At 42.8% G+C, this 16922-nt stretch overlaps 1 protein-coding gene across 3 annotated transcripts in view; it reads left to right on the top strand.

Moving 5' to 3' along the window:
- Window positions 1-16922, top strand: part of LOC142311456 (arf-GAP with SH3 domain, ANK repeat and PH domain-containing protein 1-like) — a 298879-nt gene that overhangs the window by 138161 nt on the left and 143796 nt on the right. For all 3 annotated transcript variants that reach the window (XM_075349907.1, XM_075349909.1, XM_075349908.1), the window contains one exon: window positions 16015-16087. In XM_075349907.1, the coding sequence (XP_075206022.1) occupies window positions 16015-16087 (73 nt within the window). The remainder of the gene's footprint in view (window positions 1-16014; window positions 16088-16922) is intronic.

Below are 16922 nucleotides of genomic sequence, written 5' to 3' on the forward strand. Positions count from 1 at the left end.
ACACACATCCGGCTCTTGTAGCGACATCGCAACGTGTAAATCCTAGGTGCAACGATGAACGAGCGCAAAAGCGTAAAAAAAAATCACTGATCTGTCACGTCGTTCATTTCCATAATGTCGTTACTGCTGCAGGTACGATGTTGTTCGTCGTTCCTGCGGCATCACGCATCACTATGTGTGACACCGCAGGAACGACAAACATCTCCTTACCTGCGTCCACCGGCAATGTGGAAGGAAGAAGGTGGGCGGGATGTTATGTCCCACTCATCTCCGCCCCCTGCCTCTATTGGCCGGCCGCTTAGTGACGTTGCGGTGACGTCGCTGTGACGCCGAACGCACTCCCCCTTGAAGGAGGGATTGTTCGGCGGTCACAGCGACGTCGCCGACCAGGTATGTGCGTGTGATGCTGCCGTAGCGATAACGTTCGCTACGGCAGCAAGGACAAGATATCGCATGGACGACGGGGGCGGGTGCTATTGCGCTCGACATTGCTAGCAATTGCTAGCGATGTCGCAGCGTGTAAAGCCCGCCTTAGTGTTCTGTAGGAATCTCAGCAATCTTAAGACAATAACTACAAGTGCTTCGTTCACCTAGGAGCACAGTTGGTCCTGCAGTGTACTGAGCTGTCAATCACTGTGTGCTTTCTAAGAATGTGTCAATGTTGTATCATACCCTCAAGGTTCTAATGAATTTGTATGCAATATTATTTAAATGTGAGAAGAATGGCAGAAAAATGCATGGAAAGTCTCATGAAACGTGATAGTTCTTTTGCTGTATTATTTCATTGCAAGGTATTACATGATATAATGTCACAATAATAAACGTTCAGGCTCATGCATGGGGCAGCACCCAGGGTACATAGGCTGTACCGTTTCTGTGTACAGATCTTCCAGGCTCCATCAGATATTCTCACCTAGAAGCAACTGTGTGCATGAGCACTTAGTCTACACAGCAGGAATAAGACAAGCAAATACAGACATGGCTTAGATCTACAGCTGTTTGATTAAATTGGCCTGAAAGCTTTCCCTTCCAACTCTTCGTTTGGCTGACAGATGTACTAATATTGTGTTCTTTGGACTTTACGGTGTATGTTAGGCACATTTTGATCAAAGGCATTGGATTATTAAAGGGAACCAATCATAAAGTTTTTATACTTCAAACATATGCTGTTTATGTAAATGTGCCATAATACTGATGACATCCACACCTTTATTTTAGAATGTGGGATTACGTTTTAGAGAAGTTTGTTGTGAAATTGTTATGCAGATAAGCTGGAAGTGTATGGACACCTCACGTAGAGCTCTGCTGCCTCGTTTCTCTATATCCTGTGCCTGTCTCCTGTCAATGATTGACAAGTCACTCTACTTCCCCCATGTCATGATTGACTCCTGGCTCAGCTGGAGCTAAGCCTTTTTTTTAGTTTCACTTCTGATGCAAGTCACGTTAGGGGTTAATCCTTTCTGCCTCGTTCTGGAGGTCAGGCTGCTTTATTAGGGCACTGTTTCTCTTGGACTTCGCCAGTGATACTTCTGGCTCTGCTGTGTTCTGCTCTTGAGTGACCTGTTGTCTGCCCTGCCCCCTCCTGACCTCCGTGTTCCCCTGACCTGTTAACCTCCTCTGTTGTCTGTTTCCATCAGTGTCTCTCCCGCTGTCTGCCTGTTCGTTCCTTATCTGTTTACCTTAATTCTGTCTTGTGTTCCCATTCCCCCTCGCTTCTAGGCTCTGATTTCCCGGCTACTGACTATTTGCTTCCCTCTGACTACGTTTAGACTTTGCCCTTGTGTACTTACAAGACCTCATGTTGTGACACGGCTTTCTGACGATTCTACTGCCATCTGGTGGGCTTGACTAGTATTACCTCTGCTAGGGAATTCCCTGCTCATACGTTTCCTCCACTTTTACGCCCCCTAGTGGTTTACCAGCTAACTACCTTCTCAGATAATTTCAGGAATCCTCTCAGTACCACATTACTGCGCTGTACTGCTATTGTACATCTTAGAGTACAGCGTGACACCCCACCTGAGATTGAGTGGAAGCTCTCTTATTCCCCAAGGTGGTTCATGCACAGCAAGGTCCTGATCAGTGTCTGAAGATCAGTGTCTGGCGTGATCCCCATAGTTTGCAGATCGTGCTACACATTGATTATCTTTTCCACTAGGATGACCTACGCATGACGAGTAACAAGAGTGAAGAAGTCAGTGTGTGGTGCCATCTGCAAACGTCTTTATCCAGACTTTACTATGTGTACACCTCCCCAAAGAATAATGACTAGTGTTGAGCAAGTGTGCTCTTCACTGCTCGTTACTCGATAGAGCTTCCGAATTCTCGGGTACTCGCGGAGCTCTGCTGAGTTTGCAGGTGCTCGGATATTTTGTCTGTGAAACAACAACCACAAAGCACAGGGTTGCTTCACTGCATGATGTGTGTAGGCCGTCCAGACAGAGCCATTTACAGTCTCTGAATTGCTCTCACTGGTGTTTTAACAACGTTTTCGGAAGTAGTGTATTAAAAGAAAAAAAAAACACCCTCCCTTCCACCAGAAATGCTCCCTATATGGCTGATTTATGTGGGCAGAGAGCCAAACTGTCCAATTAGTGACTTCCATTAAACGTTACTTGAGTTGAGGACTTTCAGAGTGTATGACCAATTCGACTCAGGGAATGAGCATGGAAGCATTTTAGTAATTCACTAATAACGATGCCTGCATTAGATCCTGAGTGGGAGAGTAATGCGGGCGTCACACGAGACGATCTATCGTGCGATGCATCGTCGGGGTCATGGTTTTTGTGACGCACATCCGGCATAGTTTGCAATGTCGTCCCGTGTGACACCTACGAGCGACGCAAAATGTTTGCAAATCGTGTGCAAATCGTTTATCTTTGACACGTCGCTCATCTTTAAAAAATAGTTTATTTTTCTTTGCGCTGGTTGTTCATCGTACCCGGGGTAGCACACATCGCTCCGTGTGACACTCTGGGAACGATGAACACAGCTTACCTGCATCCCGCGGCTCCCGCCAGCAATGCTGAAGGAAGGAGGTGGGCGGGATGTTTACGTTCCGCTCATCTCCGCCCCTCCGCTTCTATTGGCCGGCCCCTGTGTGACGTTGCTGTGACGCCGAACGTCCAACCCCCTTCAAGAAGTGGATGTTCGCCGCCCACAGCGACGTCTCTCAGCAGGTAAGTGCGTGTGACGGGGGTTTAACAACTTTGTGCGCCACGGGCAACTAATTGCCTGTGACGCACAAACGACGGGGGCGGGTACGATCGCTTGTGCAATCGCACGATAGATTGTACCGTGTGACGCCCACATAAGGTCACAGGAAGTAGAGTAACCAGTAAGTCACTGGCAGGAGGAGGGCAGTGGGCTGGGAAGTGAAAAGAGCGCCAGCAGAGCAGTAAGTGCAGTGCCCACCCGGTGCATTTACAGTTACTTTTCATAGAATTTCAATAATACATTTCTTTAAAACGTAAACCCAATTTTTTAAAATAAAGGGATCAGCATTGTGCACCTTTACATTGATGGCATTAGCTTGTGGGATAAAAACCTGATGACAGGCTCCTTTTAAATTTTTGAGGCAATATTTGAGCCACTTTTGGAGACAGTAGGCCCTTGATACAATATAAAAACATCAGTGCATCAGACATGAAAACAACTTGTGTGAATCTTAGAATTGGGAGGTGACGCATAAGTGTTTCTAAAGATCACACATAAACAAGCTGCTTCACTTCTCCTTTCTGTGAACTTTTTGGGTATAATTGTAGCATGTAGCATAACTGGAATGATGGTGTTCATGTAACGTGTCCCTGTGCCTGATGTTCTTGCTGTATGAGACCCCTGGGATGTGCTACATTAGCTCTGCAGTGTGTCCGCACCCCAGATCTACCCTTGGCAGCACGTCATTAACACTTTACAGTTGTTCACTGTATGACGTGTGTTCTAAAATATCCTCATTTTCTATCATTTACACATTAGGTGGCTTTTCGGGCCGTACTAGTTAGGTCAATAATTGGGAATGAATGTTCCTAGGGAATCTAGGCAATCGCCTGACAAATGAGCAAAATACTTGCGAGCTGAAAAATCATTATGTTCGTCAGTAAATCATCCTGTACAAACATTATGTTCTGTGCATACATTACGATCATATTTATGATTGCTCTGTGCGCGTAGAGGTGCAATGAATTAACCTGTCTAAACGGTCGGCTTACTTATAGCTGGTCAGCGGATATTTTACAGCCATTGTCGGACATCCTAAACAGGTCCTTGTAGTGAGCGCCGATTCCATGCGCTCTGCCTGCAGCTCCTGCCATAGACAGAGCAGGAGCTGCCGGCAAAGCGCAGGAAAGAAGTGACATGTCACTTCTTTTTGCGCAGCGCTTCGGCAGTAGCCGAAGCGCTGCGCTCTTAAACGCCACGTGCGCACGGCCCCTGCACAGTCTCCATAGACTGTGCAGGGGACGCAGGACGCATGCAGTTACGCTGCGCTACAAAGCGCAGCGTAACTGCATGTTTTTACGCGACGTGCGCACATAGCCTATTTCCATCTGGCCGGCCGTTACCAGATGGAAAACACTTTTTCATTGGGTGATGTTATTTAAAATCCTCATTCTTGGCAGCACATCATCCTATCTAGACAGGAGATACGTCGCAGAGAACATTATATTCTATGTGCATGGACCAGTTATATTAACTATCAATCTGTGTGCATAGAATTCGTACTCAGTGGTCATGTAACTGCTGTGGTCAGCATGTCTAAACCCAGAATTAGATCTCTACTGTGGAAAGATGCACTGGACTCTTATAGACAATAAAAGATAGTGTGGTTTTGACCTAAATAATTTGGATTACTTAAAGAGTAAACTTTCTTCTTGATTTTTCAATACACAGTACCTCAAAACTCAATACCTAAAAACTCGGACACCCAAAGATCGTGAAATCGGCCCCTCAGAAGTGTGCAGCTCAGTAGATAGGAGTGTGCAGCTCCTGTATGAGGCGCACCCACCCCTGACTTCATAGCCTATGATTTCTATTGATGCCACATTCCGAGCTGCATGTGCATGCCCCTATATGCTGAGCTGTGCAGTTCTGTTGGGTCTATCATGCGATCTTTGAGGGTCTCAGGACCCAGACCCCAACCGATTTGCATGAAATTCAAGTGCTTGGTAAACGTGAAAAATCAAGACGAAAGTTTAGTTGCTCTTTACTATTGTTTTGGCAAAAGAGCGTCCTGCATATTTTTTCTAAGACAGGACAAAACTATGCAGCTTGCTTTAATATGATCATTTGAAGCGCCCACGGGGTTGTGGGTTACTCGATGCCGGGCCCCAGTGCTTCTCCTGGGACACCGCCGTGGCTTCACCCGGTTCCGTGACCCCAGGTGTCAATAAAAGGCCAGGGATGGGGATGATGGGGGTAGTTGTTCGTGACGCCACCTGTGGTGCGCTGCCAATATTAGCCACCGCTGCGGGAATTCTCCTCTGCTGGGGAGGATGACAATGCAGCTCGGATGGTTCAGCTCTCCACAGGCAGAGCTATGCCTCAGGGAGGATGGTGGGAGTAGTAGTCTCTCAGGCGCGGATAGCGCTGCGGCGCAATGGTGAGGGTGCCAGCAGTAACGGGATGCCACAGGCAGTGCAGTTCAAGGTCTTTTACTCACTGGTCACACACACAGCCGCTGGAGTGCGGGGCTACGCCATGATGGGCTTCAGCTGATCCCAAATATTTTGGAGGTCGAGGCCGGTGTTTTCCTTCTGTGCATCACCTTTCGACAGTTTCCCTCCACCCCGACTCCTGGCCCGTGGAACGGGTCACGGGTGCCTTGTGCACTCCATGCGAGCCCTGGGATCCCCCTTCTTTCCTAAGAACCCGGGTCGAGCCTCCGGCTCCAAACCAAGGGCCCCAAACTGTTAGTGTCTGTGCTGGTTCCTAAGTGCGTCCTCACTCGGACACTGTCTGGTGTTAACTGCCTATTGTGTGTAGGATGATGGCTTCTAACTTCCCCTTGATGCCCTGCCTCCCGGGTCCCTGAACTAGTGGGCATGAGGTCCCATACCTTGTGATGGCCACCCCAGCACCTACCCTAGCCCGGTCCCAGTGACAGAACCCCTGTGTTATGTGTTGGTTGTGGTTGTTACCGGCAACGACCTTCTCCGGATCCAGGATGAATACTGCACCTTAAGGGAGGTGCAGTACCCTGTGGCGTCCGAAACGGAAGGGGCGCCACACATAGACCTCCTCAGTAGCAGCTAATATTCCTCATCATTATATAGTTACATAAGTTGAAAAAAGACCTAGGTCCATCTAGTTCAACCTTCCTCCACCAATTATACATTTTGTCATTAAGGCTGCTTTCACACTACGTTTTTTTAACATGCGTCATGAACGTTTTTTTGCTGTAAAAGCGGATCCTGCTTTTACAGCAAACAAACGCATGCAAACGCATGTGTTATTTTGCAGGATCCTGTCACTTTAAGTTTATGGACGGGCATTGGAGTCATGTGATCGGGAGTCAGTGGAACTGAACGTGAGACTGGGAGCCGGCTCTTAACCAAGGTAAACATTGGGTAACTTGCTTGGATACCCGATATTTATCTTTGTTACGAACGTCTGCAGATGCTAGGAGCTGGGCTGCCTGCTCCCTGCACACGTAACCAACGTAAACATCGGGTAATTAAGAGAAGCGCTTTCCTTGGTTACCCGATATTTATCTTGGTTACGAGTGTCTGCAGCTTTCAGGCGGGGAGAGGGAGGGGGAGAGAGGGTCTGATCACCCAAGTGTGGTTTCTGTGCATGCTCAGTAGAGCAAGCAGGATCCTGTCTATCAGCATGCCAGCGTTCACATGCGTTTGCATGCAGTATAGTCAGGATCCAGCGATTTGCAGTATTTGGACGCAGCTCAAAAACGCTACAAGTAGCGTTTTTGAGAAATATATTAAAAAACTGCAACTCGCTGGATCCTCACTATAACGCACGCAAACGCAGGTGAACGCATGTTGACCCAAGTCCATTGCAAATGCATTGGAATGAAAACGCATTTGCACTGGATCCGCTTTTGCGTTAAAAAAACGTTCATGACGGATGTTAAAAAAATGTAGTGTGAAAGCTGCCTAAGTCATTTATAACCAACAATGTTGTGTGCACTGAGGAAATCATCCAGCCCTTTTCTAAAACCTGTTATATTGTCTGCCATTACTACCTCTTGTGGTAGGGCATTCCACAGTCTGACTGCTCTAACTGTAAAGAACCCTTTCCTATTTAGCTGTCAGAAACGCTTTTCTTCCACTCGCAGTGTATACCCCTGGTCTTTAGTATTGTCTTTGGAAGAAATAAGTCATGTGCCAGTCCTTTATATTGACCACAAATGTATTTATACATATAAATGAGATCTCCTCTAAGACTTCTTTGTTCTAAGCTAAACAAATCTAACTTTTTCAACCTCTCATCATATGGGAGGCCTTCCATTCCTTGTAGTATTCTAGTTAGCCGCCTTTGAACTGACTCTAACTTCTGAATGTCCTTTTTAAAATGTGGAGCCCAAAAGTGGGTCCCATATTCTAGATGTGGCCTTACAAGTGATTTATAGAGGGGTAACAATATATTGGGATCACGGGATCTAATCTCTCTTTTTATAGACCCTAAAATCTTGTTTGCTTTAGCAGCTGCTGCCTGACATTGAGTGCTGCTGCTCAGCTTATTGCTAATAAGAATACCCGAGTCCTTTTCCTGTTCTGTAGCCCCGAGTTTACTTCCATTTAATGTATACGCAGCTATAGGATTACTCCGTCCTAGGTGCATTACTTTACATTTATCAACATGAAATCTCATTTGCCAAGTATTTGCCCTATTCCTGACTGTTGGTTTGTTCCCACATTGGATGTCTAAATGCAGCTGAAAATAATGTCTTTGGAGCAAATGGTTTTCTGTATACTCTTTCTTTTATCCACAACCGCATGGCTATTAGTAACCACCTCCGTTTTAAAACCCCTGAGATTTGTAGGTAGGTAAAACTACTGTCTACTTGCATCCCATATAATTTTGCATTTGTGGCCTACCAAAGACAGACTTGGTTCCTGCTCTGCTCATTGAGAAAAAGTTTTGGATTTTTATTTTTCCTAGAAACCGCACCTCTTTATTCCGTTAACTGTATCTTAGTTTAGCAGTTTTGCCTTCTTGATTTGAATGGGGGAGGAAATACAATACCAGACTCAGCCCTTAGACTAAAATGGCGCTGTTTCTAGAAAATAAAAATAAAAAGCAGACTTTTTTAAACTCTGGAAATTTGTTTAAGCTTCTTTAGCAATGAAACACAGAGATTGGTCTATAATGTGCATGATCTTTATCATTATTTGGAGCCATTTCTTGTTTTCTTTTGGTTACGTGGCTTCTATAGTTTATTTGCATGGAAGGTGGTTCGCCAACTATTTCCCAGAGCTGAATGTGGCGCTCTAGGTTAGAAAGATTGTCGACCACTACTAGAATTGTTGCTAGCCTATATTTGGTAGATAGGGAAAAACGAGAACGGGAAGTAACAGTGGGGACTAGGTAAGTGCTGGAATTAGATGGGCACTGAAGGGTATAAGTGAGGGTGAATATTGCTTCATTATTTTTTTAGCTGGACTGAGACCCTTGAATGTTTCTTTATTATTGTTTTTTTGTTGTTTTTTTTTAATGTGTTGGACAACCCCTTTAGATCTTAAGACTTCTAATTATCCTGTAATTTAGAATCTCTGGTTCTAAATTGTAATGTTTTACCTCTTATTCAAGGCTGAACGCGGTGAGAAAGTGCACAGCAATGGATAGGTTAATATGAATTCTGTCTGGTGATCCTGCAATGACTCACGCGCAAGAATCCAGAGCGGGCCAGTTATTGGATTGGGACTCCCAAAAGGATGTCTTTAATTGCATCAACGCTGATATTTACCCAGTCTGTTTCTCGTGCCCATCCCCCAAGATACACTGTTCTGCTGCCATTCTTCCAATGGGCGCTGCAGTAATTGTTCAGAACTTTCACATTCCGGTGCCTTGGGACCTAAGAACATTAACACCCTGCAGTGGGCACGAGAATATCATCTGTTCTGCATGTAGACTATATGCACTGAGTATAGATGACGGATATGATGTTTTAAAGGTCATTCTGGTCTTAGAGATGTAAATTAACCCTTAATGTGACAAATATCCTGATATTTCCTTAAATAACATGCGTGCAGGAATCATCAGGAAACAAACACTTGGGTTGGCCCGCATGGGACTGTAAACTCTGATTGACATTACATGTGTGAAAAGGGAAATGTTACAGCTTTTTACACAAAAAACGCGACCTGACTTTAGTCTGCATTAGTTTTGTTTAAACGAAGCCCCCTGAGTGTAGGGATCTAAATAGAGGAATAACATGGCTTTGATCAGAAACGGTTATTTCGCTGTCATTCTTTGTTTTATACAGCGGATACATGAAATGCAATTAGACATTTTCAAGCACTACAAAGACTGATCTCAGAAATCTAATAAAAAGGTTTGTCAACCAGAACAACCTCCTTTCACTCAGCAGCCCCCCTCCAAAGATGAGCGGATAGCCCTGGTGTTTGGCTGCCGGCGAGTACACATTAGTTTCCTACTCAACGTCTATTGAATTCAGTGGATGACTGTGTAATACATAATGGAGGGAATTTTTGTGATTGTGACTGATCCAACCCTTGCTACAAATCCACATTTTTGAACCAGGAACACTCCTCTGTGACATCCATATGTCCTAATAAGACACAAGGGCAGGGGTCAACCAGATAGGAAAACCCATTTAATATATAGAGCTAAATATTTATTTATTTTATTATTTATTTATTTTTAGATTAGTATGTTTGTCTTTATCATTTACATTTGCATAACTTTAAGTGCTCTTTATATAAATTACTTGTCTCTGTATTGTGTCACTAGTACAAATGTTCATATATGGTTTTTACTTTGAGCTTTTGAAAAGCTTTTAATTAACAGAATGGGGCAGCAGTGTGTGGGGCTATAGCTCAGTGGTAGAGCATTCGACTGCAGATCGAGAGGTCCCTGGTTCAAATCTGGGTGCCCCCTTGAAGATCTTATTCAGAGAGTGGAACAGGCTACAACAGGAGGTGGTGAGCTCTCCATCAATGGAAATCTTCAAGCGGAAAATGAATAAACATATAGCTGGGATGATTTTAAAAAAACCTGCACTCGCAGGGGCTTGGACCCGATGGCCCTTGAGGTCCCCTCCAACTCTACCATTGTATGAGCATATTTTGATGACAGGTCTGTTATGTTTTTATCTCAAATAGAAAAAATATTGTTCAATTTGGTAAATAAAGACTGACAAAAATACAGTGAACTTATAGTTATGAGTCTGTTTGAGCGGAGTACCACCCTTGCTTTCTCTTAGACCCCCTTCACATGTCCAGGTTTCCAGTATGTGTGGTGTCAGTTTTCAAAAATACTGGAGACACGTTCACACATAAACTTATTAAAATCTGTGTTGATTTTCACACCTCCAAATTTTTGCACGGACTATGTGTCTGTGTGATCCACGCAGAGGCATGTCTGTTTTTTAGAGTCAGCTCATTTACCATTTTATAAAAAAAAAACCAACAAAAACATGCAGCTCCACTGTAGCCCACCGAATCTGTGGTAGTCCAAAAAAGGATATCTGGAAAACCCCCACAAATATACATGCGCTGAAAAATATAAAAAGACACTTACCCTCGTTCCCTACTTTATTCAAAAGAAAAAAAAATCCCAGCTAGTCTGATGTAGTTCAGGGATTCTGACAAACGGTTTATGGGGCATCGTTTTGACACTTGTTATGATTCAGTGACCGAGGTGGATCCGAAAAAGGACAAAAAACTAGGAAACCCAGAATGCTACCAGAGTGGTTGGAATCTCAGCCAGCTGCAGACCTAACACTAACACACAACTAGAAGTAGCGGTGGGACGTGCCTACGATGACCTGGTCGCCTCGACACAGCCGGAGAACTAATTATTCCTACAGACAGAAATACAGGAAAGGCTAATCTGCCTTGGAGCCATCCCCAAAGATATAGATCCCCCCCTTCCCCCACATATAAAGATAACGGTGATGTAGGAAAACACAATGCACAGGTAGAAAACAGATTCAGCAAAGATGAGGCCCAAACTATCTAAATAGGAAAGGACAGAAAAGCGCACTGTCTGCAGCCGTGCAATACCCTAGAAAAAGAACCAACATGTCTGATATGGAAAAATACTGAGCCCACATAGACTCTCCACAACTATATCAGTACTCTGGTGTTACTGGGAACCAAACAAAACACTAATATAGTGGAGAGACTGAAATTAGTACCAAGCATGACAAAACAAAATACATAGCAGAATATGGAGCAAGGTACACAGACATTCCCAGCAGGGAATGATCCAACTTCACCCAGAACTCCACTCAGGCAAAATAGGAAATAAGCCTTAGTACCTAAACAGAAACACAACAAGAAGATGGAAACCACCAGCAGAGGTACAAAGACCAATCTTATCTGAAAGGAGTTCTGGTAGACATAGAAGGAAGGGCTGACTTCAGAATGTCCTTAGCACACAGGAAACAACATTGAGCACTGGCCAGGAACAAGAGAACACTACTAAGTTATATAGGCCCAGTCAGAAGAACCTGATTGCCAATCATCCCCAGCTGTCTGGTTTCTATTCAGCAAGCAAACTTTACTACCAGCACTGACCACAAGAGGGAGCCCCAAACTGGAACTTAGTCCAAATGTATTCACAACAGACACTCCTTTGTTTACAGGCAATTCCGGGTCACACTGTGCTGCGTGAGACCCAACGATTCTGATGAGCAGTGACATCAGTAATGTTACCACAGTTCAGGGTCGCCAGGTCATGCTGGCCTGCATTTCACCTGGCGGCTCTGGAGAACGGTGACATTAGTAATGTTACCACTCAGAAAATTCACGTGCAACGTGACCTGATGACCCACAACTCTGAATAGCGGTAATGTTACAGATGTCACGGCTCTTCAGAGGTGCCGGGTCTCGCAGAGTTACCTGGTCAATCGGTGTTAATTTATTATATCAAATGGCAAACTTTGATCTTTGCCTTGAATGATGAATTTAATGATCCCTGGAACAGTCAGATCCTTGTTGAACACAGATAAAAAGTACCTGTTTAATATCTCAGCTTTTTCTTTGTCTTTTATAATTATTCTGTTATCTTTTAAGGGGCCAATGCCATTCTATTTTTTTTCTTTTGGGATTGATGTATTTATAAAATTTGGCCGGGATTTATTTATTGTCATTGGCGATTTGTGTTTCAGTAGCGTATTTTGCTTGCTTAATTCTTTTTTATTTTTCCTATTGAGAACTTTATACTCCTGAAATGCTATTTCTGTATTCTCAGCATTCAAAATTTTGAATGCCCTTTGTTTTTTTCTTATTAACCTTAGTACGTTCTTATTTATTCATAGTGATTTTTTTTACTCCTGAACATTTTAGTACTGTTACTTATAACTGCTTGTTTATGAACCTCTGAAGTGTAAAGTTCTGCAAAATATGTTGGCGCTATATAAAAATTATTATTATTTCCAGATAGTGTAGGTTTTCTACAGGATTCTAGTACTATATCGTTAAACATGCCCCATTTATGTTTACAATGTGCAATACAGGGTAATATTGTGGTACCGTGTTAGCCATAATTTTTCTGGTCAGCCTATAAAGGTATCACTTCTAATATACGTCTAACCTTCTTGGGACTTAGTATTTCAATAGATTTTTCTGGCTATGTTCCAAGAAGGACAAAAGTATATTAGGAGTGATACCTTTAATATATATATATATATATATATATATATATATATATATATATATATATATATATATATATATAATATATATATATGTATATGTATATATATATATATGTGCATATATATATATATATATGTATATGTATATATATATGTATATATATATATATATGTATATATATATATATATATATATATATATATATACATATATATATATATATACATATATATATATATATATATATATATATATAATATAATATATTAAAGGTATCACTCCTAATATACTTTTGTCCTTCTTGGGACATAGCCAGAAAAATCAATTGAAATACTATGTCCCAAGAAGGACAGAAGTATATTAGAAGTGATACCTTTATAGGCTAACCAGGAAAATTCTATATATACTATATAATTTTTCTGGTTAGCCTATAAAGGTATCACTTCTAATATACTTTTGTCATTCTTGGGACATAGTATTTCAACCCATTTTTGTTTGATATCCTCACTTGCCATGACATGGATGGTCGAAGTCTACATGATGAAGCTCTTGACTTAATTTGTTGAAATCAGCTTTCCTAAAGTTCTAGGTTTTTGCATTTCCTCTTTTTTAATGTTCTATTGAATATTGCACTGAAATTTCCCATATTATGATCGCTGCTACCCAAATGCTACTTGACCTTTTAGATCTGAAATTGTATCTGGTCTATTGCACAGCTATGTTAGGAGGCTTATAGCAAACTCCAATTAGCAGCGTTCCATTATTGCAGTCTTCCTGTACATTTACCCATACTGACTCTATATTATCGCAGCTCCCCCCAGTGTCCTCATTGAGTACAGCTTTTGTTTTTTCCTGTCTTTTCTGAATATGGTATAACCAAGGTTGTCACCCAGTCATGGTTTTCATTTAGGCAGGTTTCCATAATGCCCAACAAGTAATCTGTGACTGACATAAGAGTCTCGAATTGATTAACTTTGTTTACAAATAGTGATGGGTAGACCCGGACTGTAAAAGGTATCCGGGTGCCGGACCCAAACTCGTGATTCCAGATATTGATCAGGATCCGGCACTCAGGAAATTAAAAAAAGAAAGAAAACAAGAAAGAAGCAAGCGCTTCATACTTACGGAGGCTCCGGCCCAGTTGTACATTGCTCATCCATATGCACTGCTTTCCCCGCCCACTGGCTGTCCTGCTGTCTGTGATTGTGATTGGTTGCAGTCAGACGTGCCCCCAGCCTGTGTGACTGCATCTGACTGCAACCAATCACAGTATCGTGGTATACAAAATAAATAAATCAATTACTGTAGGCCCCCCCCATATTATGATACCCAGAACAGATAAAGCCTATGGCTACAGGCTGCAGCACCCAGACGTGCGCCTATCTTGGCTGTGTATCAAAATAAGATGAACTGCATGCAGCTTTTTTTTAAATTATTTAAATAATTTTAAAAAATGGCATGTGGCCCTCCCCCAATTCTAATACCAACCATGATAAAGCCCAACAGCCGGGAGCTGGTATTCTCAGGCTGGAGAGGTCCATGCTTATTGGGCCATCCCCGAGCCTAAAAATAGCAGCCTGCAGCCACTCAGGATTATTGCATCCATTAGATGCGACAATCCCAGTGCTTTACTGGGCTCTTCCCGATTGAGCGGTGGCAATCGGGGTAATAAGGAGTTAATGACCGCATAACTGTCATCAAGCCCAAAATTAGTGATGGGTAGGTGTCTGAGATCCCCCCATCACTAATCCTTTAAGTAAAAAGAAATAAACACAAACACAGAGAAAAATCCTTTATTTGAAATAAAATACATCGCCCTCTTTCCCCTCTTTATTAACCCCAAAAAGACCCTTGAAGTTCTGCCATAATCCAAACGACTTCCCAAGACGGTCGTGGCTCTGCTACATCCGAGCCTGGAGAGATTGCAAACATATCCAATCTCTCCAAGCTCCGAGAAACACTGATAAGGGGGACCTGGCTGGCAGCAGTTACAGTATGTCTCTCATTCACGGGCTGTCATACCCTTTTTCCCACGTTATGACCCCCGGTGACCTGACTTCGCACTTAAGTGTAAAAAGCGGGGCCAAACCTCACACTCCCTCACCCCAGAAGGCACTGTCACTGTTAAACTGCTGGACCACACCCCGCCAGTGTTAATGTGCTTGCGGAGCACGGCCATGCACTTTAATAGTGACAGTGACGGCAGGGGGTGAGGGGCTTCTCCACACTCCCCGACCCCTGGCCGGCACTTTCAGTCTTAACGGGCTGGCAGTGTGCAGAGCATGGCCTCGCACTTTAACAATGGCAGTGCCGGTCGGGGAGGGTACGGTCAGTGTTAAAGTGCGGGGCCCCGCACCCCGCCAGCTCTTTAACACTGAAAATGTCGGCCGGGGATATTCAGAGCAGAGAGCTGCCATCACACTCATACCGCGTCTTTTATTTAAAATAATATCTGGAGGCAGAGTTATCTTCCAGGAAGCATCCGCCCCATAGCCTGGAAGAGCTCATTTACATAAAGTGATAAAAGATGATATTTCAACAACAAGGTATCTGATGAGACAGACAGGTATGACATTTTTCAGCATTCTATAACTTGTATGCCCATATTAACAGTCTCAGGGGAAAACTTTTCTTCTTGCGGAGACTGAAAAACCAATCTGGCTGTCAGATTTAAGGAGGATTTTTGAACAAGCTTTTTTTCCTCTAAACTTAAAGCTCAAGGTTACAAACAGTCCAAATTTCCTGAACAGTATAGGGCACTTTTATCTCCCGTCCATAAAAAATTGAGGCATCCGTAATTTTTTAGACCCAAGAAACTTCTACACATTATTATGACTGTAATTATCGTTATGTTATAGTTTACAGTGAATGCAGCCAAGTCATAAAATAATTATTGGCTGTAGACATGTGCCACTTATAGTCAGAATGATTTATTATGGTTTTCCAATATTATCTATCCATGATTTTTTGTTAAGCTGTCCCGAAAAAAAAAATCAAGTTGGCAACTCTGGTAAAGCAAGCCTACGTCTTTTCGATTTTTGGCTGAATGCAATATGCATCACTTTGAGGACTTAATGATGCATTTGTGTTGATCATGACTTTTTTGGACTTTAGTTTATTGATTTAGCTCAGGGAATCAAATTTAAAGTGCAGATGTTAAGAAAGCAGCTAAATCTTAATCCTTAGCCCATATTTATCTTAATTTATCTTTTAGGCACTGGACACCGACCGAACAGTTCTACACAAGATGAAGAAAGCTGCCAAATCAAAGAACAGTGCAGGCGAAGGTAGGCTTCACATGCTACAATTAGGCTTTTGGGAAAATACGCATATAAAAAAAACTTATTTTACGTCATGATCCTGTTTATCTAGTAATACCGTATTGATGCTGAATTATTGTGTTTTCCAGATTTAGTAATAGTCTCATAGTCTCATAAGACAGTATATTTCTAGACTGGTAATCCAACATATGTCACACATTCCTCTTTCTTCTGACAATATATTGAATGTCTCCTTCCATTTTGAATCTTCAGCAAAAAAACCCCAAAAACGTGGAAGTATCTATAACCGACAATTGATATTCATGAAAAGTTAATAATATTTACCTCCTATATCTGCTCCCATAGACTCCTATGTTTTCATTTACTGCATACTTTTGTAAAGAAATAACATTTTATTGTTTGTTTGTTTTAGCAGTATACCAAGGAATACTTGGAGGACACTAATTTGACTAATGAAGGGCTAATGAAACATTAAGGATGCCTGAAGTGTGTAGAGGAGAAAATCTCCTTGTACACATGCTAAAAGAGGCCAGGGACGTGAAGTCAAAATACCTCGTGGTTTGGGACTTTTGGGTTTAAAAGATTTTTTAAAGGGGTGGTTTGCTACTCTGTATTAGTGACCACATCTCTGAAAACTGATAGGGGAGGTTTTTTGTAAATACCTTGTGTTGCCAATTCAGCCTCTGAGCGGCGCTATTGCAGTCCGTTCTTGCCTATTGCGTGACCCCCGGCCTCCGTGACCTCTGGGATCCGGTGATGTCACGTCAACTTTGGCCTGACATCTCCACGGCTGGCCCTAGTCTTCCTGAGTGACTGGGCTGTGGGCGGCATCTCACTGGTC

This window comes from Anomaloglossus baeobatrachus, chromosome 5, assembly GCF_048569485.1.
Source record: "Anomaloglossus baeobatrachus isolate aAnoBae1 chromosome 5, aAnoBae1.hap1, whole genome shotgun sequence".
NCBI classification, from domain to species: domain Eukaryota; kingdom Metazoa; phylum Chordata; class Amphibia; order Anura; family Aromobatidae; genus Anomaloglossus; species Anomaloglossus baeobatrachus.